The 23,714-nt window shown below is 33.8% G+C and overlaps 1 protein-coding gene across 4 annotated transcripts in view; it reads left to right on the top strand.

Annotated features, from left to right (window-relative positions):
- The window catches only part of LOC110028014 (putative serine/threonine-protein kinase), a 28,364-nt gene extending 13,190 nt beyond the window's left edge, over positions 1-15,174 (top strand). For 2 of the 4 annotated variants that reach the window (XM_020729719.1, XM_020729709.1), the window contains exons 6-7: positions 5,273-5,423; positions 14,481-15,163. In XM_020729719.1, the coding sequence (XP_020585378.1) occupies positions 5,273-5,423; positions 14,481-14,837 (508 nt within the window). In that variant the 3' untranslated portion in view covers positions 14,838-15,163. Of the gene's footprint in view, positions 1-5,272; positions 5,424-14,480 lie in introns of all 4 variants that reach the window. The other 2 variants (XM_020729732.1, XM_020729725.1) reach the window with 2 other exon arrangements.
- Positions 15,175-23,714: the final 8,540 nt, after the last annotated feature.

The raw sequence follows: 23,714 nt of genomic DNA, 5'->3' as shown, positions 1-23,714 counted from the left end.
TCAAAGATAAACCATGAAGGCCCAAATTTTGCATTCGCATATATGGAAATGCCCCTTCAAAATTAAAAGCTCAACGATAAGAAGATGAAAAAAATTACAAAAATACATACAGAGCTCCGTGAGTTCGAATCAAAGCTTTTAACCAAAACCGAAATCCCTAATTCTATAACCATTCAAGGTTTTGCTTAGATGGTTAGAAAAAGGATCAAACAGAGCTCCCTGATCGAATGAAATCTTAACCAAAACCGAAATCCAGCACTGTAGGGACCAAAACCGACCCAAACAAATGAAAAAATAAGCCATAAGAATAACAAAGCTCAAGAATTTGTACTGATTCTTTTATAACCACCATATGAACAGAAATAACTGTGACAGAGATCGAACACGGCCTCCGGGAAGGAAGGAGACGGATATCGGGTAGGGCAAGAGTGAGGGGTCGAAAAAAAAATACCTCATATCACGGATCACAGCTTCAGGCAAGCTCGAAACCGAAGGCGAGACGGGAAGGGCGAGGGCAAGGGGGAGAAACGGGAAGGACAACACGGGAAAAACAACCTAAACGCGAGAAGCATACGCGGAACGGCGCCCCTAACCGGATTACCCCGTCCTTAAGGAAATAGCGGTATTAAAACGACGCGTTTTAAAAACTTGTCATGCGAACGGAATTTCCAAACGGAAGGGCGGCGTTTTCAAAACGCCGCCGCTTCCCAAACGCGCCCCCAAACGGGCCCTAAGTCTGAAAAATTTAACTTTCAATTGATTTTCAAACTTTAGGAGTCTTAACTCTCAAAAGCCTAATTTCAAATCATTTTCTTAAGTCTTGTGAACTTAAATTTTAAAAATCAAAATCTTAATATTTTAAGTCTTAAAAAATTATATTTAAATGGCCCAGAACTTTAAAATTTTAAAATTCTAAGTGTCTAAATTTAAAAGCCCAAATTTTAAAGTAATTTTATACCTAAAGAGCTTAAATATTTAATATCTTGGGTCCCCAATATTTTAAACCACAAGAGTCTAAAATTTTGAAAAACTCTGAGTTTACAAGTCATTTTAAACTTTGAGTGAGTGATGTTTTATTTTTTTAAAAAAATTCAAATCCCAAATATTTTAAAGTGATTACAAGTCCAAATTCACTGAAAATTCTGGCAGCCTCCCGGCGTCGACCCCCGTTTGTGAGCATCGGAGCATGCCAACCTTCCAAGATAATTTAAGAGACGAGCGAGACACTGTGGTCAGAGAACAAAAAGAGAGACACTGCGATCAGAGGGGAAGAAGAAGAGGTGCGAAAGGTTAGGGCAGGGGAGATCGTGCGGTGAGGCCTTCGACAGAGTTGCGGCAGGGAAGAGGCCTCGGTGGAGGGCGATCACGTGAATAGTGGCGCGACAGAGAGGGTTTCGTGGCTTCAGCACAAGAGAGTCGCGGCACAGAGGAGATCGGCTCGTGGGTTGAGGAATTTGGTGTCTCCTGTTTCAACAGGTGAGAAATTGCGACTTTGATGTGGGGAAATCGGCAGGAAGCCGAAGAACATGAAGGCGAGGGCCTCAGAGAATTAATGAGAGTAGGAAGAACGGTAGAAACATAAGGGGGCCTACGACTCTGTAGCGATCGAGAGAAAGGGCAGTGCAGGCGTTCATGAAGAAAGAAGAAGAATGGTTTAAACAGAAGAAAAAATTTGGGGATTACACACTAGGACAGGGAGTGGAGAATAAGTGCAGTGAAACTGACGAGCAAAGAATAAGATACATCCAGGAAATTGGTAAGGGATATACCATTCCCACGTGTGGCTTTTGAAGACGACTGTAGATTTTGAACAGGAAGAAAGTGGTGAAGCGGAGAGTCAAGTGGAAGTGCTTCGTGCAGCTTGTTGCGACAGAAGCAGATTCCAGAACAAGAGGGGAGAGGCCAAACAGGAACTGACGGGGAGAGATGTGTGAATAACAGTTTTGTTCGTTCTTTTTAATTGAGGAAGCGGGAACAATTATTCTATTGAGCGGGGAACTTAAGCGGGAGATATAAGTAAGTAATTAATTAATTAATTATGTCCCCTTTTTTTAATATCTTACGGTGAACAGGCTCAAAACTTGACAATAATTCAATACCAAAATATCTCTCTCATTGGTGGTAACTCAAATAAATCATTCAGAAAAACTTCTGCATAATCCTTTACCACTAAAATATCATACGGTGGTTTCACTTCTTTAGTTGTATCTTTTACCTGTGTAAGTAAATATCTATTTCTACGGTTTATAATTTGAAAGCTTTGAAACATGTGATTATCTTAGATGCAAGCCCTCTATCACCACAAAATTTGATTTTGGTATATTAATTTTGCTTGGTTTATTATTATAATTTATGGTTGTGAATTGGTTAGATAACATATTCATATCTAAGATTGCATCAGATTCTACCATTGACAATACAATCAGTAGTGCTTTAAAATTCCTTTCATAAAAGTTCAAATTTATCTCACATTTAATTATCAATTTGACATTTTAATAGATAAAATTATTGGTATTAGTGTAGCATTCAAACTCACCAATCCAACTAAATCTTCTGCAATAAATTAGTGGGTTAAACAATATTTGAATTGGCATTTTTTAGACAGATATAATACCTATAATGAGATGAGAATGTATTGGATAGTTAGGAATGAGTTATTTAACTAAATTTTGAGTTCATAATCATATTAATGAAAAGTATTGTATTGTATTTATAAAAGTTCAATCAATTAAAAAAAATTAATGTAAAACTTACATATGATAATCTAAGGTGAATTCTTAGCTTCTTGCTTCAATAATGCATACACACTGGGTGGACATTTTGTTGGGTTTGACTTTGATTTGACACTAATCTTGTGGACTCAACCATCTACTTGTCGAAACTCCTCTTAGATGATGCCACACTGACCTTGGTCTCTACTGGAGATCTACATCCCAAAGTAGGATAATTTTCACAATCTCTCTTGGTTGGCGGCACCAGAAGCGTGATTGGATCCAAATAGACACTTGTTCTTATGAATTTTTTCACATTTTTGATACTTCTGAGCATCACTATGACTTCCAAAATTATTCGATCGGCCCCTTTTGTAATTGAATTCCCTGATTGAGATGATTGCTTAATTTAGGTACTCTGTGAAACCCTAAATCTCTTCTTTATTGAGTAACCTGAAAGTCGAACACAATTCTCCTAACTCTCTCCACTAATCTAGAATAATCATAAATTCCAAGGAATCAATGACCATCAAAATAAATCCTTTGATCTATAAGGGCATGTGATATTTCTACTCGATATTAGAATAAGCTGCAGTAAATATCCTTAGAGCATAGTATACTCGGTTTTATGCTGCCGATTGAACGATCACATTGAACCAGTCTAATAAATTTATGTTGTATTTGTCTCTTAACTCAAAATTGTACAAACTAATCTCTAAATTTTCTTACAAACTCTTACTATTACACTAAATGGCTAATTCGGCTACCTGTAAGTGTTTTTATTATTATATCTCTGCTCGTTAAAGACAAAATTTAAAAGGGTAATCTTTCTTTCATGTGGGCATGACATGTCATTTGTAATCTTCTTCACTCATATTAACCAATTTATTAACTTCTAACAATCATTCTGCGCTAAATGAGAGGTATTCTTATATTTTGAAATAGTTTTAAATATTTATTCATTTGTGCTCCTATACTGCTACTCGGTCGAGCTCGAGAATTTCTGATTAACTGGGTCACAGTAGTTATCATTTTAAAAAATGTATCAGTACCAATTGTAATATTGTGCAGTATTTCAATTAGGGGTGTAAGGGAGTCGAGTCGACTCGTGAGTGGGCTCGAGCTCGGCTCGATGAGTGGCTCATGAATTGAGCTCGATGAGCTAACAAGCTAAGCTCAAGGTAGCCCCATCTCGACTCGTTAGCTCAAAATTTATTAAATTTGAATTCTTTATATTTAAAATATTATAAATATTTTAAAAATAATATTTGGTATTTTATATTGAGTGATTTCTTATTATTTATCCTCTAATTGTTTATTCTATTTGTATTTTATTATGATATTAATTTAAATTAATATTATTTTCTCTCTTTTATAATAAACAAGCTTGTTCGTGAGCCGGCTCAAACATGATAAAATTAAACAAGCTCAAGTCAAAGGTGGCTTGAGCTTAATTCTACTCGCTTACACCCCTAATTTTAATTCCTATATTACTCTGAGTTTTTTTTATTATCTAGAGTTTTGAAATAAAAAATAAAGCAATCTAGTTAGACTAAATAAACTTTCAATTTATATTATTTATAATTTTTTAATCAATCTAATAATTTTTGTAGGATTAAAATTTATTTTTTTATATTGCTTTTCTCTTTGTCCGAACTGAGAGCTTGGAATTGTAAAGACAATATCGGACAATCGGACGGTGATAACATATTCATCTAATCATTCTAATAATCCACAATAACATTGATCAAAATAATAAGACCCACTAAATTATAAATGTATCTAAAAAATCATCCAAACTAAGATAGAAGGACATCCGGAGTGTAATAGCACTAGTAAGAAAGAAAACCAAACATAAAACCACAATGTGTGATATGTGGGTTTTTGATATAACTGATGCAGAAGCGGTTCAATCACAGGAATTGAACTTAGCAGCTCCTGATAAGGTAGCTGTCTTCCGGTGCGATTTCTTACCTTTTTTTTTTGCCATTGGTTCTTTGGGTCATAGATGGATAGATATACAGATTGGTCCTTTTTTTTGGAATTGAAGGGAATGGTGGAGTAAAAGAGCAGAGAGAGAAGAGTGAAAGAGAGAGAATTTTCAGGGTGTGCAAATATTTTTTGTGTTACTTTCTAAAGTAGTGTAGTAGTCATCTGTTTGTGCAGTCATAGATGTAAAAAATGTAATTAGATATCATCATACCACGTAAAATTTTTTACCACTTTTTTGTGTTTTTTTAGTTTTTATTTCCTTCTGTCGGGTGCAAGAATTAAGTCTTTCAGTTAATCATGGTTATTATTATTGTTTAAGCACGAGCTTTTCCCAATAACTAATTCAACTGGCTAGGCTCTTGGCTGACAATAAAATTGGTTTGTAATCCTATAACTTATTGAGACAATGATTTGAGCTCGAGCTAGCATTTATTGTCGGCTTCGAGCTTTCTCATTTAAAAAATTTGTGCAAGATATATTTGTCAAATATTTGAATTTAAAGAGTTTTAAAATAAAGTTGATAATGAAAGTACCGTTCAGCCTCTAACTTGAGCTTTTTTGTTGTATAGAGGTTATTTGGCTCCAGAATATGCTGTACGCGGCCAATTGACACGGAAGGCAGACATCTACAGCTTTGGTGTTCTTCTAGTAGAAATAATTAGCGGACGAAATCACACAAACACAAGATTACCATATGAGGATCAGTTTCTTCTGGAAAGAGTATGGAGATTTTCTATTTTCTGCTTGCAGTCATTATTTTCATTGTTTTCAATAAAGAGCAAATTAATCTCGCCCTTTTCATATCTATTCCATAATTTCTCTTTCTCTCTATATTTTTATCAAGTTAGCAGTCATTATTTTATTTATACTTGCAAGCTTATTATTCTGTTGTTTTAATATAACATGGAAAGTGGAGGAAGTTGGGAAGTGTCGACAATTAAATTTGTTGAACACGATGGATTCATGAATATTTCTGCTTGGATAATTTTATTGGAGACTAGGTATGCACTTCATGCTTGATGTATATGTTAATCGGATATATTCTCGTATAAGTTTGGATGAAGTAACGTCATGTGAATCCTTTTGAAATTGTAGCTAAAACCCAACTGGATATTTATTATATGGGTTTAAAAAATTGAAACAAATACTATTGAGACTAAGAATTCTAGGAAAGTTGAAACTTTTTGTGAAGCCTAACAAATACTGTTGAGACTTAGAATTCTAGAAAAGTTGGAACTTTTTGCAAAGGTATTTAATTCATACGCATCATATTTTTATCCTCCATTAGTGCATCCTCGTCATAAATGTAAAGACGTTGAGCTAGCAGGGTGTTTGTTTGTTTATTGTTTTGGATGATTTACATACATACCGCTCAATTCCTATATATTTACATGTCTTAAATAGACTTCAATTTTAAACATATATGTTTCCTTATCTATACATGAAAAGTATATTTCACTTTTAAAGAAATTAAAATAGTGTTATTTTTGACGTGATGTGTAAGATTTGGGTGCTATAAATGTAAAAAATAGAGTTTGGGTGTTAGATATGTAAATACATAGGGATTGGGTGATATGTATGTAAATGCCGCTATTATTTTCGTGAAGCATTTGGCATACTTTAGTCACCCTTTAGTCCCACGTTAAAATATTACAACATTCTACGAATAAATGGAGAATTGACCAAGTATTTTTCTATTTCAATTGGATTACATTAGAGATTGGCTTTAAGTCCTATCTTTTTGCTTTAGTTATGGGTCCTTTCATTGGACATTTACAGGAGGATGCACCTCGGTGTATATTTTCGTTGTTGATATCCTTCTTGTGGATAAAATTAGAGAAAGAGCTCAGGAAATACTTTAATTATGGAGGCCTACTTTGGAGTCTGAAGGGATTTGTTTGAGTAGATCTAAAGCTCAATACATGGAATGTATTTTTAGTAGTAGCAGCTCTATTGGCAGAGTTGTAATTATTGGTGATCAAATCATTGAAAGGTGTTGAACGTTCTAGATGTCTCAGGTTTATTGTTAAAAGTGATGGTGATATAGATGGGGATTTTATTTGTTGAATTTAAGTTGGTTGGTTGAAATAGAGGAATGCGTCGGGCCTATTGTATAATAGGAAAGTACCACTTATACTTGAAAAAAATTTTGCAAGATGATGGTTAGACATGTAATGCTTTATGGCGCAGAATGTTGTTCTTTCAAAGAGAAGCATAAAACAAAGTTAAGTGTTGCTGAGATGAGGAGGCTTAAGTGGCTGAGTGGCTTGACACTTAGAGACAAAATGCGAAATGAATATATTTGTGATAGATTTCGTGTAGCTCCAGTGGCATACAAGATTAGAGGGAGTCGTTTAAATGGTTGTTCACTTTAAACTCAGTAGGAAGCAATGAAGAAAAAAGATTCATGTAGCCGGCCCCACAGTGGGATAAAGGCTTGTATTTATGTTGTTGTATTATTGCTCTTTAAATTAAGAAGCATAGTTAACCTGTTTGAAGTTACAGCACTACGACGTGCTGAAGGATAAAGGGTTGATTTTTTAAAGTTGTTCAACAATAAGTTATAATTTCATATTTTTAATCCTTAATGTGTTATTAATATATTAATATTCAATATTAAGAAATAATTTTAAAATCATAATTGAATCCTAGCAAGTGAATTAATTTATACAAGTTATATGATTTATATAATGGTTTATTTATTTAGATTTGTAAAATTTATACTTTTATATAAAAATCTAGGTACTCGTTAGAATTTTTAGGTCGTTTAAATACTCGTTCACTTGTTATAAGCAAATCAAGTAAAAATCAAGTTCAAATATTGAAAATTTTAAGCAAGTAAAGCTTGAACAATATGTGAAAGCTCGACGCAAGCTTAAGCTGAACATGAACAACTTCTAATTGTATGTTTTTTATTCTTTTTAAGTGAACTCGGAGTTGTCAACTTATCTATATACATTTTATTATCGTATGATACCCCCTCCAAATAAATCTTTCATATCATATGAATGATCCGAAGAGGAGAGGAATTAAAAAGGACGGAGTATACGACGAAAATAGACAAACAAATTTAAAAAATATATATGAAAGACTTATGTATAAGTAATCCTCGTATGATAGGTCAAAAGCATATGCCCGAACAAGATCAGATAGAAATGCATCAAAACACGATATTCATGAAGAAAACCCTTACATAACCCACCAATAACCACATAAATAAAAAAAAATATTTTTGTTTTGAGGTTAAGAGCACTCCCAAATGAATTTTTTCTTTTGGTTAATTACATCTTGGGGGGTACCCAATAATACTCTTAATAAAAGGGATCTTGCTTAAATTATCATAATCAATAAATAGATCATCAAAATGATGGTTATCTTGCAGGAGCATCTTGATGCTTTCAAAGCTCTTGCTAAACCACAGGGTAGATAGTGAATCTCTCACATCCTAAATGGGTAGTTGCTTATCGGCATACAGAACCTGTGAAATAACCAAGTCGAGTCATTGTTCACACTAGGTTTCTCGGGCCTAAAGGAGTCATAAGGGCATAGGTGAATCACCGTATCTTAAATGGCGGTGGTCTATCTACAATCGGGGCCTATGAGACGACATCAATGAAGTGTCAAAATGTTGACAGGGCTCAAAAGAGCTCGACAAAGTAGAGGTAGAGTAATCTTTATTAGGTATAGATAGCCGGGTCAGGATACCACGGATCCGTCATCCCAAGTTATTAGGATCTTAAGTCTACCTGATCGTGAAGGTAGTCAACTCAACATAACTAAAGATCCCCTGTCAGCAATCTGTGAATTGCGTCGTCCAAGGGAATCTCGGTAGCCCTAAGGTCAAAAGAAGGAAACTCTAAATCCCATGACCTATGCAGGTAGAGCTTACAGAGATGAGACTTAAAACCTGTCAAATAAATGACAAAAACGCCACCAGAAGGAAGCAAAAAGAGAGGTCCAGCTATAAAGCTGAAAGCATTCTCAACAAAGAAGTTACTTTCTATCTGGGCAGGGGAAACCTCTAACACCATAACTTACTAAACTATCTAAGTAAAAATCTATGTTGGGTCAGTAAGGTTGAAGAAGCATGAGAGCTTCTCCTCGAGTAATGCAAATATGATGCAGTTATCTGCCATAATTATAAGCATGGAGGCCCTATTAAGTATGATGGGGTGTATAGCCATGCTTGTAAATCGTTTCAAAATCGGCCATAAGGCCATGCAGAAAAGTAAGTGCAAGCTTTAAAATCTTGAAATATTTTAATTCTAAAATTTTGATTAATCTTAGTATTTTATTATTAGGAATTTGTAAAAAAATTAGAATTTTAGAGTTCTTAAAGAGCCTAAATTATACGCATGATTCCCAAATAAACCACACAAAAAAAAAAACGATGAAACTAACAAAGCACATGCATAATAATAAACAAAGCAAGGTAAGCACAAAAAAAATATAGAAGTCGGTAGAGGTGTAAATGAGCGGAACACGAGCGAGTCCAAGCTCAGCTCGTGTTCGGCTTGTTTATATTTTAAGCTCCAAAAATGCGTTCGTATTCGACTCATTTGCTTAGCGAGCCGAACACGAGTCGTTCACGAACAAAAACTTTTTTTGGACAACCCTAATCACATTGTCATAAGATGTTAAGGATTGGGGCAAAATTTTAAACATTATTTGAATCTAAATTAATAATTTTAATCAAATTTTCTTCATTAATACTTTTTATTGATTATAAATCTTTGTAGCCTTGTAGTCAATTAATTTTTTTAAAATTACTACTCATCAAAGATATATATATAATTGCTTCTTCACGAGCCGAACACGAGTTGTTCGCGAACAACGAGCTGTTTTGACAGCCCTAGAGGCCGGCGTCACTGGGTAGACAACATATCCCAAGAAAGTAGGAAAACGGTTGGATTCTGCATATACATGCTCGGTCCCGATTCTATACATGAATATAAATTCAAAATTAAGGCGTGGGACACGAGCACTTCTCTCGATTCCCGTCATGTGGTTTGGTGAATCATGCATCTCAAAACCCGTGCCCGTATCTTATTTTCAATATAGACTTACTCCTAAGAACTCTAACAAATACATGATCAAATAACAAAAAGGAATTCGACCTGCAGAAAAGTTAGCACGGGTTATATCATGCAGTGCATATGTGTCATGCCTGGTTGGAGGAGCTTAGCAACACCTACATAAAATGTTAGTCTTTAAATCATTACTTGCTCCATTTTTGTGTGTGTGTATTTAGGTATGACTCCCTGCAAGAAAACTGTCTCTAATATACTATTGCACATGTTCACACTTAGTAAACACACAAAAGCATAATCAAAGTAATGTCTGACTAAGGTAATCAAACTAGTAAAGAACAATAACCACACATCGAAAATGACCACCTGGCACTATAATCCTAGCTTAGCATACTATCTAACAAAATTGTCCTAACATAGCATCCAATTCCGGCCCCGCTCTAAGGATTGAAGGGATCTAGAATATGTTACTGAGGTGATGGCATTTTGAAAGGGTAGCCTCACATATGACTTACATAGTTTAAAAATAGGGTGGATTACATTTAATATATATTTAAAAATATATTCTTTTTTCTTATGTTTTTAAAGTAAAGTATCTTGCAAGTGGCGTACTTTAGAGTCATTGGAACCTTAGCACAGTCATATTGTTTGGTGCTCGTAATACAAAAACTCACATTGCTCTCCGAGTCATCCTCGCGAACAATGCTTTTTAAAATATTACGCCCAACAATCAAGTCACTAATCTAACAAATCAACTTGCCATCTAAATGGACTAGGTGTTGCACATGCAAAAATATAAATATGAGGCAGCATGTGATCGCTCCAATGAACATATGTGGCATACTAAGTGACTAAGCACCAGGTTTGAATATTCATATTATACCCTAAAAAAGAGTTTAGCACGCTATGGTCGCTCAAGCGAACATGTGTAGCGCACAAAACAATTAAGTATAATGTGAATGTTCCAAGAGGTATGAACATTCGCCCTATACCCAAAATGCGCGTTTAGCACGCTACGGTCGCTCAAGTGAATATGTGTAGAATACTAAATAATTGAATATGATATGAATGTCTGAACGGGTATGAACATCCATATTACACTCTAAACGTGGTTTAGCAAGCTATGATCGCTCAAGCTAACATATGTAATGCACTAAACTACACTCAAGTCCATATATCTGGACACATGCCCTTTAAATTCATATGTAGCTTGATTATGATGGAACCATTATAATATATTTAAATTATGAGACCATAAGTTTCTTGATAATTAAGTCTATGATTGTTGAGCCGTAAGATACATTTGATAGGGCATAATAACCTTCGATAACCATGATTGGTCTTAAAATCAACCCCTTGATACTCTTCCCCATTAGGTCCATGAGGCCTCCTTAAACAATGCAACACATGATTTCTGACAATGATCCTTATGTTAAATTGGGTTGATTATCTCCATTATCTAAGTATGCTAATTTTTTATTATTGCCTTGGTTCACATAATCACGTGATTTTGATCAAATTTCTCATCATTTTCACATCATTCACTCTAAGTTTATAGTAATATATATATGTTTCTCTAATTTAAATTACTACTCTTAAAGTAATGCATTGTAATGGCTATGGACTTGCCTTAATTTAAAATGCTCTCTCGTGATCAGGATATAACTATAATGGCTTGTGCCTATCAGAATGGTCGAACATGATTAAAAAATCTTATAGAATCAAGTATGCAATATGCCTTCTGAAATTTGATAAAAAATCACTCTAATATGAATATGGTTGGGTGGAAATTTTCAATGTCTATTGCATGCATGATAGTTTTCATTGTATTATTCTGCCAACTGGGAAGGAATAATCACGAGGCAAGGCAAATAGTTTGCATATGCCTTCAAACATGCATTATTATCAAAGAAGTCGCTCGTGTTCCATGGGATACTTGACAAGCGGAATACATTGATAAAATCTTCGAGCGTGCCTGGATAAAGTGGGTTTGCCTTTGTGCCTTTATTGTGTGAGGGTATCGCCACTTCTAGTTAGAATCATTTACTGTTAAAAGAGAGAACAAAGCTGAGCCTAATATATTAATTTTCACTCATTTTCAACATAAACTCTTAAACTTATTTGTGAGTGCAAACGTTTGTATCTATATACCAATTAATTTTAAAATTATTTGATTTGTGACAAACTCTAATATTCTTGCATTAGCTTTCCTGTAATAAAATTTTGTCTGGGCTCTTTACTTTTATCACCACTCTTACTCAAATGAGAATTATTTTCTTTGAACTCCCTCGTGTGTCAACCCACTCAACTACATGGTGTTAAATAAGAGTCACTCACCAACATGCTCGACTATATAGAGTAGAAACCCTTCAGAATATATAAGATTAACAAATGGTTTTAACCACTTCATCTCAACAAAGCTTTTGGCTATGATACCACTTGCTTATCATTCATGGCTTCTAGGTCGTATTTGAAATATTTTTCATCATTCTAGTTGTGATATTCTTGAGAAAAATGCTGCAGGCAATATTCTTGGTGAGCGATAAGTGTAAAAATTCAATTGCTTAATTTTCTCATAAATTTAACTTCTTGGTTCATGGATATGAACTTTGTGTCTAAATGAGTTGGTGTTTTTTCTTGTATTTATAGAATTTGTTTTGAATTTTTTGAACATCCACAATCATTTCCATTAAACTTGTTGATCTTCTAATTTCCATCCTCGCTGGCTTTTGCTCCTAAAAGTTCACTACTGCTTCTGATACCACTTATGAAGGAGCGTTTATTAAAATTGGGCCAAATTGGAGCGTGATATATCAGCGACCAAATACATTTTCAGCCCAAACGCTTAAAGCTTAGGGTCAAGCCAACCATTTGATATTTCTATAACAACATACTCTTCAACCATCTAAAGTAAGCTAAACACGATACTCTCTGTGCTTTAATAGCTAACTTCATCTGCTCTTGAAAGTATGGGTTAGATGCTAAATTCAAAGGAGCATATCCTACTCCTAGAAACAATGTCAATGGTCAAGGACAATGCTTCGAATAGATGATTATATGTCCTATCACGTACAATTACAGAAAAAAGGGTTTGACTTTTGACATCCGAAAGTAGATTTCTCTAATTAACAGGAAAGCCCATAGGCTAGATGTGCCTTTTGGGCTTAATAGATCGAGTGCATTTGTCGCACATTTGAAGTTTGGTTGGAAGCAGACTGTATTTGTCGACCATGTCTATCAAATTCACAGCTACGAAACTTGCCTCATAGAAGGACTTGGTGAGTTCCTCTAGCAAGCTCGTTGTTATTCATGCGAGCTCCTTTGTCAATTTCGCCCATACTCATCGAGCTTACCTACCAAGCTTGTCTGACCTCATCAAGTTCTCCTATCGAGCTCGCCTGCAGTTATCAAGCTATGCATCATGTTCGTCAAACAATCTTTTGAGGTTGCTTGAGCAGTAGAAAGAAGGAAACTCCTACCCGTCACCGTCCATGCTCATTCATGAGCCACCTAACACTCATGGTGATATCTTATCAACTATAGCTCAGCTGACTTCATACCTAACATTTATTTATTTTTTTCCTTAATGTAACCCTAGGGCAGTAAGGATACTCTAGGAGATGTATAAAGAGAAAGGTCCTTCCTACTTTGGGGAAGATTCATGAAGCAGAAAGGGTAAAAACTACAACCTGAAATCTTCCCTTCCCTTTGACCTCCTTCATTGATCTCACAAGATCTTTACTGGATTGTGTGAACTTACTAACTATATGTGATCCTACGTCCTAAAAGGATTCAATAGAGTTTAACCCTATAAGACATGCTTAGCAATTTCTTGTTAAAGAGTATCAATGCGCATTAGGGAGTGTAAACAAAGAAAGATCGAAATTGGGACATATGCATCATTAATCAAATCTATTTTTAATCTATAAATCTTAAGCTTATGAGTGAGGGCTATCCGCGTAATATTTTTTTATGTACGTTTCAGCCGCTCTTATGCTTATGCATGAGCTCTTGTTATGGTATGGCTCATATACCATATAGGGATAGACGCTGGAACGAAGCGGAGCAGAGCGGAGCGAAAGAATCTGTCCAAATTGGGAAGTTACGTTATATGGGTTGGGGCTATACGGTACAGGGGTAATTTGGGAATTACATATTGTACTGCAGGGCTTACTCTATGATTATAAATAGAACTGTTTGTAATCTTAGGTCTTTGAGAGAGTTGAATTTTGTATTCTGTATTCTTTTCTGAATCTTGAAAGGAACTCACCACTCTGCTCCCGAGGACGTAGGCATCTTTGCCGAACCTCGTTAAATCTCTGTGTTCTTCTGGTTTATGTTGATTCTTGTTTTTCTTCGCCCTATTTTTCTTAACAGCTCTCTATATCGACGGAGCTCTCTATATCGACGGTCAATCCAGAGAGCTCTCTATATTGGTCATCAATCTTGAAACTCTCTCTCTCAAAGCATTTTTTTTTTTTTTTTTGATAGAAACACTATATTTAACTTAGTCTGGTTATACGTGCAAATTCCTATTTTACAATTTCAATATAAGAAGAAAATAAAATTAGAATTTCTTTCTTTTGATTGAATGTAGATACATGTATGTATGAGATGAGTTTGTTGACACTACTTGCTGAATCTTTCTCTAAAAATAGAAAAATGTTCTCATAAAATTGATATGCATCTCATATAAGTCATCATGGTTTTTGAAATTTGTAATAATTATTTTTATATATTTTTACAGATATGGACACTCTATATGAACAATGAGCTTGAAAACATCATTGACGCATCCTTAGATGGCGATTTTGATGCCGAGGAGGCCTGCAGGTTTTTGAAGGTTGGACTCCTCTGCACTCAGGAGAACCCGAAGCTTCGTCCCTCCATATCCACAGTCGTAAAGATGCTCGCAGGTGAGATCGATGTCGATTCCTTCGAAATCACAGGGCCTGGTATGATCACTGACTTTATGGATCTGAAAGTAAGACAGAACAATCAGCATTTAGCTTCAAATGTGCTCTCTGCCATTAACTCACCTCTTGGGGCTTCACCCATATCTTCAGGGGACACCGCACATGCTGCAATAACTGATCGTCCATAGGCATTTCTGAAGCTTTAAATAACAGCCTCACTAATTTTTTTTCTTCTCCTGTATTATTGTATCATTCTGGGAAAAAAAATATAGGCTTGTGTATGGGAGAAATACAATTCATAATTTTTAAAAATTTAGGAAAATAACAAGATGAAATTTTTTGCTCTGGTCGGGCGGAATTATCATTATTTCTTTAGGGTGGGTAAAATCACTGAATATCTAAATTTTAATAAAGTATTGGGCAAAAAATTAATTTTCAACTTCTATGATCAAAAGCTATGACTCCGACTGGCAGAAACCGACTAGTGTTTTGGATAGATCCTATTTGTCGATATGACCTACCCATGGTACTAATCATCGAGAGAAGGACGAAATATGCCAAACAAGGATTAAAAGATTTCTGTCAAAACCAAGAGATCAACCTAAAGTTCATATTGGTTCATCGCATTGTCAATCTAAACAAAAGGAGCCTATTTAGCCCTAAAATCCTGATTTACATTGGGAGCACCGACAGAGGATTTTCTCAATTCATAATTTATGAGAGGCTCCATATGAGCGAATCATAGTCCTATAACTTCAAAATTGAATATTTTGATCAGTCATTCACCAGGGAACTCCAACGGTTGCCCTAAGCAATGACCCGGGTAGGGCGCCCCAAATCCTAACATTCCTTAGAGCGCTCGTAGGAGGATTCCATGACTTCTTTTGGCCACAGGAGGCTCCAGACGAACTTGCGGTGACTTCTAAACAATATAATGAGCACCAGATATGTCCTGTGCCCTGAATGAGCCCCTCTGATGGCAGGTTCTCCCGAGTAAGGCTAAATCACAGCCAACCCTATCTCCGTGCCCCGAACAAGTGCTAGAGAGCCCTCGATGGGTATCTTAAGCTACGGGAAGCTACAAACAACCCTTATACTATCTCGAGTCATGCAGGTGAACACTCTACACGCATGACATCAAAATGTGATGCCAACATTGGTATATAGCTGAAACAGTCACATGATATTTATGGGAAACGAATGTAAGGGAGTCGATGGGTGCATTAAACACCGTATTTATGATATCTTTCCATTAGTCATTCATGTGGTAACATGCAATAATAGAAAAAAAAAAATCATATCTTATTTCCAACAACTACAATGTTTCCAATGGGTGTGTTTTATTTCTATAGCCAAGACAATATTCATTCATATATAATTCAGATGTCACCACAATTATACCCTATACTCAGAAAACTCAGTAACACGTTTAGATAGATGCTATGCAGCCAAGTAGGCCCTTAAAAATTGAAATCAGTCAGCACAACTGTGCTTTTTTCAAATTCAACCGACTCTCTATCATGATAGTCAATATTTTTACTAAGGCAGATAGTTTAGTTATGGTTTAATAATTCATACATGAAATTATATTACTCGTCCTACAATGCTCAAACATTATAAATTTTTTTTATCTTTCGCTCCCATAACAATTTTCATGCTTGATGGCTAGATTCCCCTCTTTAAGATGAAAAATTTTGCAAAGAGTGGTGTGTGAATCACCCCAGATGCAACTCTAAATGGTTACCTCTGTATAGACAACGATAAGATATGTTTGATAAGTCTAGGATAAGACATCACCCGCTTCATGCGAGACCTAACCAAGAGACGATAGGCGGTAACCAGTTGAAAATATTTTTTAAGTCCTACTTTCTGATATTCATAATACAAATCATTCTCACAATACATCTCTATCATAGACAAATACACAACTTTAAAAATATTTTTTTTAAGTCATACTTTATGATATTCATAATATAAATCATTCTCATGATTTGTAAGACTTGAGTCAAGCAAATCATTCTCATAATACATCTCTATCATAGAAATAGACAAATACATATCTTTGAAAATATTTTTTTAAAGATACTTTTAATGTAAGACTTGATGTTCATACTTTTAAACATGATTCATTCATGATAGCTCACTTAGCTCATTAATGTAAGAAATCTTTATTGAAATGATATCGTCTGACACACCTAACTGAGAATTGACCACATTCACTCGCCATTAGATATCTTATCACTCGGCTTCTGTAGCCAAGTTTAGCCGTGTTCAACAAATATTTAAATAAATCTCAAGGTATGATAAATCTATAGTTCAATGCTTGTCCAGAAAAGAAACATTCACACTAATAAGGATTTCAGACATTTACTTGAGCAAAAGAAGAAGTGAAGGATGAGAATGACAATAAAAGGGTATAAACATAATTTACTTTTATTTGATTAAAAATAATTACACATGTTCTTACAAAATGAATCGACGAGAGGGATTCGCTAAGAATGTTGCATCATACATTCGATGAATCCCCTTCTCTCCTTTCCTCACTATCACCTTTCTTCTCCTCGGAATCAAAAGCTAGTTTTGCAAACTTTGTCATGTCGGTCCATGCGAAGAAACCACCATGTGGTCGAAATATTGGCAGATTATATTTGGGATTTTCTCCTTAAGGATGGCCTTCTACTCAACACTTGTTAAGGCTCCTCGATGAATTCTAGAGGAGTCTTAATGGTCGCTGTGTGCTCTTTCAACAACCTATTCTCTTTCTCCAAATCCTTGCACTATTCTAACATGGTATTTTCCATCGCTAGGACCCAGTTGGGTGACTCTGTCGCTGTGGAAGAAGTCACCTCCAGCAAGGAGATTTTATCTCATAAGGATTATCTAAGCTGCCTAAGCTTCTTTTTTTTCACCTTACCTGTTTTCAATGTATGAAGGAGGAGATCATCTGAGCGTCTAAAGGCGAGCAACCTCAAATGCAAAGTATCCCCTATCCAAACCAATGAAAGCAATAGCTATGAAGGAGATGAATTGTAGTATAAAGGCGATATGCGTATTGCACCCTATGAACCTCTGAGGTGTTCCAGTCCTTCATCCTACGAAGATAGTTTACCGACAACCCTCGTCCAACTTCACAACTTCATCTCCCTTCTTCTAAGGAGAGACCTACTTTAGAAGGCCGTCCTTCAAGGGCATCTTACTCTTTTCTAGCGCATTCCTCCTCACGACGAACACACTCTGATAACTAATTAGTCTCTACAGAAGACATGGGATTATTCTAGTCCTTTAAATTATAACGCATAATTTCTATTTCCTACAAGAATTAACTAATTAGTCTTTTTCTTCTAAATGAAGATAATAGAAGGAAAACACGAGTAAATGTATTGGCTTGTACCTATTGAAATTGCACATGTTCTCATCTCTCGTCCTTCTTTAGCTAAGGTTGTCTCTTCCTCGTCTTGGGTGACATTTTAAAATTGCCAATCCTCCTTGACCTTTAATAAAGGACAATCATATAAACACATAAATTGAAGCGACGATGAAACACTTTTATATAAATGAAATATAAGAATTTATTATAAAATGACCAAACACAAATAACTATATCAATTTTAAGGAGGAACAAAGAAATCCACACGTGGTTCTAAAACAATCTCAACCAAGAGATGAACCAGTTGAATGAGCATTCGAAACAAGAACATGCCCCTAGTCTTGAACTAACTTAGGCGATTGTACTCGGACTGAGCCTGGAGTAACAAGGATCTCTCCTTCACGTCCACCAACTCTTGGTAATGGTTCGTGACCACTTACTTGAGTGAGTCGACTCACCATGGATCACCATAAAATAAATTCAAACAAAAAATCAAAATATCAATTCTTGAATTTTTCTAAAATTTTTGAAGTGCTATCTCTTAGACTTTATTCTCTCTCTCCAACTCTAAACTAAAATCTCTTTTGTATTCCCACTTTCTCACTAATGTTGCATCACAAGAAAAGATTCATCCTTTTTCTCTCCTTATTAATACATTGTGGAGCATGAAACCTTGAAGAGCACATGATTTAGAGAAGAAAAAAATAACAATAAAGACTCATAGTTTGTATAAAATTATCATGTTTGGATACTAACATCATAAAATTTATGCACTACTAATTCCTCCTTCAAGCATTAAAAATTTGATCTTTAAAAATTATTATAAAAAATAAAAATTGAGGAAGAACTAAGTATTTATGTGTACACAATTTATTACAAATTTACCAAAATTTGTAACAAAAATTCATGCTTTAAATATCATAGTTATATTTGCTTATTTTCAGCTAAAAAACCTATGAGAAAATCTAGAAAAAAAAATATTTAATTATTTTAAAAAAAATAATGGTTGCCATATTATTTGCTTGGGAAATTTGTATGCACACCCAAAATTTTTCATATATTTACATATCTAATACATAAGTTTCTATATTTACATGTATAAATATCAAATTTTCAACATCAAATCCAAAATATCACTCTCACCAACTTTTAAGAGTGAAACATACATTTCCATATATAGGGGTTATAATATTAAAGTGTCATAAATGTAAATATCAAACTTTGAAGGTTAGACATGTAAATAGAAGAATTGTTTGGTATATTTATGTAAATCTTCTTATTTGCTTTAGTTAATTGCATTATAATTGCTCTGATAATTAAGATATTAGCTTATTTTTGCCTAATGATCTCAAAATTTTGAAACAGAAGGTTTCTAGGAAACCACAAGTCTCTGTTTCTGGTAGCTGCATTTTTTTTATTTTTTTTATTTTTATTTAAAATAAAATTTATTTTATATGTTATAACATATTTAATTATTTAAAAAAAAAACTCAAAATAACTTTGAAATATTTTGAATGCTTTTCAAAATAATTTAATTTACTTTTTTAAAATTAAAATGAAAATAAAAGACAAACCCAAATCAGCTTCTATCAAATCTTAAATCAGAAGAATTAAATATTCAGGGTACAATGTTAAACCAGATGACATAATAGATATTTAAATTATTTTAATATAATTAAAATAATTGAAAAATGATATATTAATATCATTTTTGATTGAACAAATAATATTTTAATTTAAGATATGTTTTGAATATTTTGAATAATATTCTAAATATTTTTTTCTTTTTTTTAATTTAAATATATTATTCAAGTCATCCGATCAAAATCATAAGGCTAAAATTAAATAATATTTGAACCGGACAGTTCTTTAAAGATCGTACTAGTACCGGTTCACCGTTTCTCCGATTGAACCCCGATTCTGACAGATTCAATCTCGATTCTATGCAGAAACGATTTTGAGCATGAACCGAACCGGTTGAATGACCCGTTCACGGTTGAACAGGTCAAACCAACCATCCTGATTTGATATTTAATTAAAACATGATAAAAACGGTCGCCAAGCAAATGTGTGATAGTAATTTTAAAAATAAAACAGGCAAAAAAAAAAAAAAGAATGAAAATTATCACAAGAGCTAAAGAGTTATTTATAGCAATTTTCAATATTTTGATCACCAAAATATATACAAAAAATCAGCTCAATTACGTTCGATTCAATAAAAATAAATAAATAAAATTTATGTCAATATAACTAAATATGTAAAATTCATTTTAAATCATGTACTCTATCAATATTTACCATTAAAACTAATAAAATATAATCTAGAACTATATAGACAGAGCCATTTAAGGGAGATATTATTACCTTCCGGCTATGATCCAACATGAGAAATGCATAATGAAGACACGATCATCAATGTTGTCGGGACGTAATAATTTCCCATGTATGGGCCTTATATATATATATATATAGAAAATTTTAAAATTATTTTTAATAATAATTTATACACATATTAATATTCATTAAGTGTTAAAGGCAATTATTTATTAATAATTTATAACTCAAAATCTTTTATACCACATCAAAAATACAATTATTTTAATTTTTATAAAAGTCATCTATATAATAATTGAGCATGAGAAATTATATATTTTACTATGTAAATACATAGGAAGTGAGGGGCATGTATGTAAAATTTTCTAATTTAAATATTTAAATGTAAGAAAAAAAAAGGTGAGAAATAAAAAGAATGCTTGGCTCCTCGTACGCCACCCGCAGTGGCCAGTCTCCGCGCGTGGATTGGTCCACACGTGTGGCATACAGGGAGCCAGGCATTGCCCATTCATTTACTTCACCTCCTTTATATCATCACCGCAGAGATAAGGCCGTGCGAGGTAGCTCCACCATATATACTCTCCTCGCTCGTCTGAAGCCCGCAAAACTAAGAGAAAGGGAGAGCTTCAAAAACATTACGCCCGATCGTCCGCACAATGATCGGGCAACAGCTCTGCATGGCTGCCGGCCACCTCTTCGACAAATATGACATATGCCGAGCTGTTGCGCGGCCATTAGTTCTCTCTTCTCACATGAAATGATTTCTACAGGTAGCTTAGTGTTTTGAAAGGAGAGGAGATGATGAGTGTGCTAAAGATAGAGGAATATTTATAAGCAACCTGACAGCTTTTCATAGTTATGAGAGAGAAAGAGAGAGACCGGGTAAATGAGAGAAAAAAATATTACCTACACAAGTATTGATGCATCATTACTTCAATGATGAGGTGTCACGTGACGTCACGTTGGGACTATTGCATACGTGACACTCTACCATTGGAGTACTGATGCATCAGTAGTCCTGAGACAATATTTTTTCAAATGAGAGACATATTGGAGTGAGAATTTTATTTTGTTTCAACATGTAGTTGTTATGATTAGGATGATGCTAACTACAATTAATAAAGAAAAACGAAAAAAATAAAATATTTATATATGTTCGATTCAATTTGGGACTAGATCTTCTTCGAAAGAACTAATTATGAAATATTATTAAATAATTATAAGGCGTTAGAAACATGAATAAATAATAAATAAATAAATAAGATATAAAGCAAGGAAGAGACAGCTAGCTATAGAGCAAAACATCAGGAATGGTTTTTTTTCTAATTTTATTTCAGTGAGCAGAGCCACTTTTAGATGGAGTTTGTCTCCAGTGCTTGGATCAACTCAGATTCCCTGTTTAGGCAGTCAGGTCGGCAGAAATAGGTTTCTTGCTTTTGCTCTCCTCCTACTACCTAGCACAGTACCATGTTTCTCTTCACCTCCTCCCATAATTCCTCATTTTTTACTCATATTCTTCCATGGTAACATTTAATGGAAACTATGTGATGTGTATGTAAATTTCTATTGCACTTTGGTTAAGAGTTTGTTTAATATCTAATTTTGAGAAAGAGAGCTGCCGTTGGTTAGCCGTTCAGACGTGCGTTATCCAGATGAAATATTTTCTCATTCAGTTTAACTATAAATATACTAAAATCAAGGTTTAGATGATTCTAAAATGGACATTAAAAATTGTCAAATTTCCATAAGCATCCAAATTCATGCTTAGGGCCAATCTCATAACTGCTCTGCTCTTACCAAATGTCCATAGCTTCTGGCTTTAGATAGCTGCACAAGTTTAAAAAGGAATAAGATTTAATTAACCTAATTTTGTGGTGCGTCGTTTCCATAGTTTTAGCTGCTAAAACTTTTAGATGAAAATGTATTTAGATTAATGATTCATTAGAGGCCAAGTATGGAATCAGATTAAAGTAGGTTAAGCAACACTGTCAGTATAATTATTAGAATAAAGTTCTTGTGCTCTCTCTTTTTTTCCATGTGGAAAAGAAATTATTTATTTGTCAGCTTGCTTTTGCACATTATTATTGTTTAATTACACATGGTATATATGTGTGTGTATGTGTGTATGCATATAGGCAAATTGAAGAACATTTATTCCTATAAGAAGTTATGAGGAATAAATTATTTCCTTAACATAAGTAGATAACTCATTTACTATTTTATGTTATTTCATATATCTCCTAATAATTAATATGAATTAATTATTGGAGATATCAGATGATATATCTTTCTTTTCATTTCATTTTTTTTTATTATTTTTTCTATTATAGGATTCTTGTTAGGTTATTTATATCCCCGTTAATATCAACGAAACAATCAAACATTCCAAAGTATTTCACTTTATTCCGCATTATTCTAAATTTCAACAATACAGTTACATATGTAGTGCTTAAGAGATTACATTAACAAATATTTCACTCAAAATTTTGATATTACATAAAAAAAAAAAATACTATTATTATATTTTTAACAGTAAATAACATCTTTTTATGCAAAAAATTTAGCACCAATGCGAGATATGTAAATGCATAAAAGTTAGGTGGTATGAGTTGTATTAGACATTTGGAGGGAATGTATGAATTAGTAAAATATTCATTTTATATTGTGGTATATATTTGTTGTCATTTTTTTAGCCAGCTAGCATGCATTTTCGGTTTTAACATTTGGGCCATTTATATAAATACCACTTAAGTTTTACATATTTAAATATCCAACATCTAAACTTTATCTATATATATATATATATATGTAAATATATAAGAATTAAGGGTTATGGATGTAAATATTCCATATGATTTTTTGAAAAATGTTGAGCTGACCCGGTGCTTGATTAAGAATTCCTAACCATATATACAAAAATAATTATAATTTCTTATTTTTACTACTTCAGCAACAACTATGTGACATATCTATATATAATATAATATATATATAGAGGGAGAGAATTATGCAGCAATGACATGTTCAGATATGCCAACAGAGTCCACTTGGAGATCATACATGAGAAGAAGCAACATGAAACAAAATCAATTAATCTTATAATATTTATTGAATGAAAATTGAAATAAAATTCTATATAAATACACGAAATTAGTGCCAAAGAAACATTCAATGAAAATGATTAATTGAAATAACAGAATTAATGAATTTGAAGCTTACATGGAAAGCCTGTCCAGGAAACAGTCTTGCATTAAATAAGAGCTAGGGGCATTTACATGCATACCATGATCCGATGTTGCCACCCAATTCCAATGTATTTACGTATCCAACACCTTAATTTTGTTTTTTGTTGCATCTATACACC

The sequence above is a fragment of the Phalaenopsis equestris genome, unplaced genomic scaffold, assembly GCF_001263595.1.
Source record: "Phalaenopsis equestris unplaced genomic scaffold, ASM126359v1 Scaffold000002, whole genome shotgun sequence".
Lineage (NCBI taxonomy): Eukaryota > Viridiplantae > Streptophyta > Magnoliopsida > Asparagales > Orchidaceae > Phalaenopsis > Phalaenopsis equestris.
Note: the sequence above shows the minus strand (reverse complement) of the source record. Positions and strands in the feature narration are given on the sequence as shown.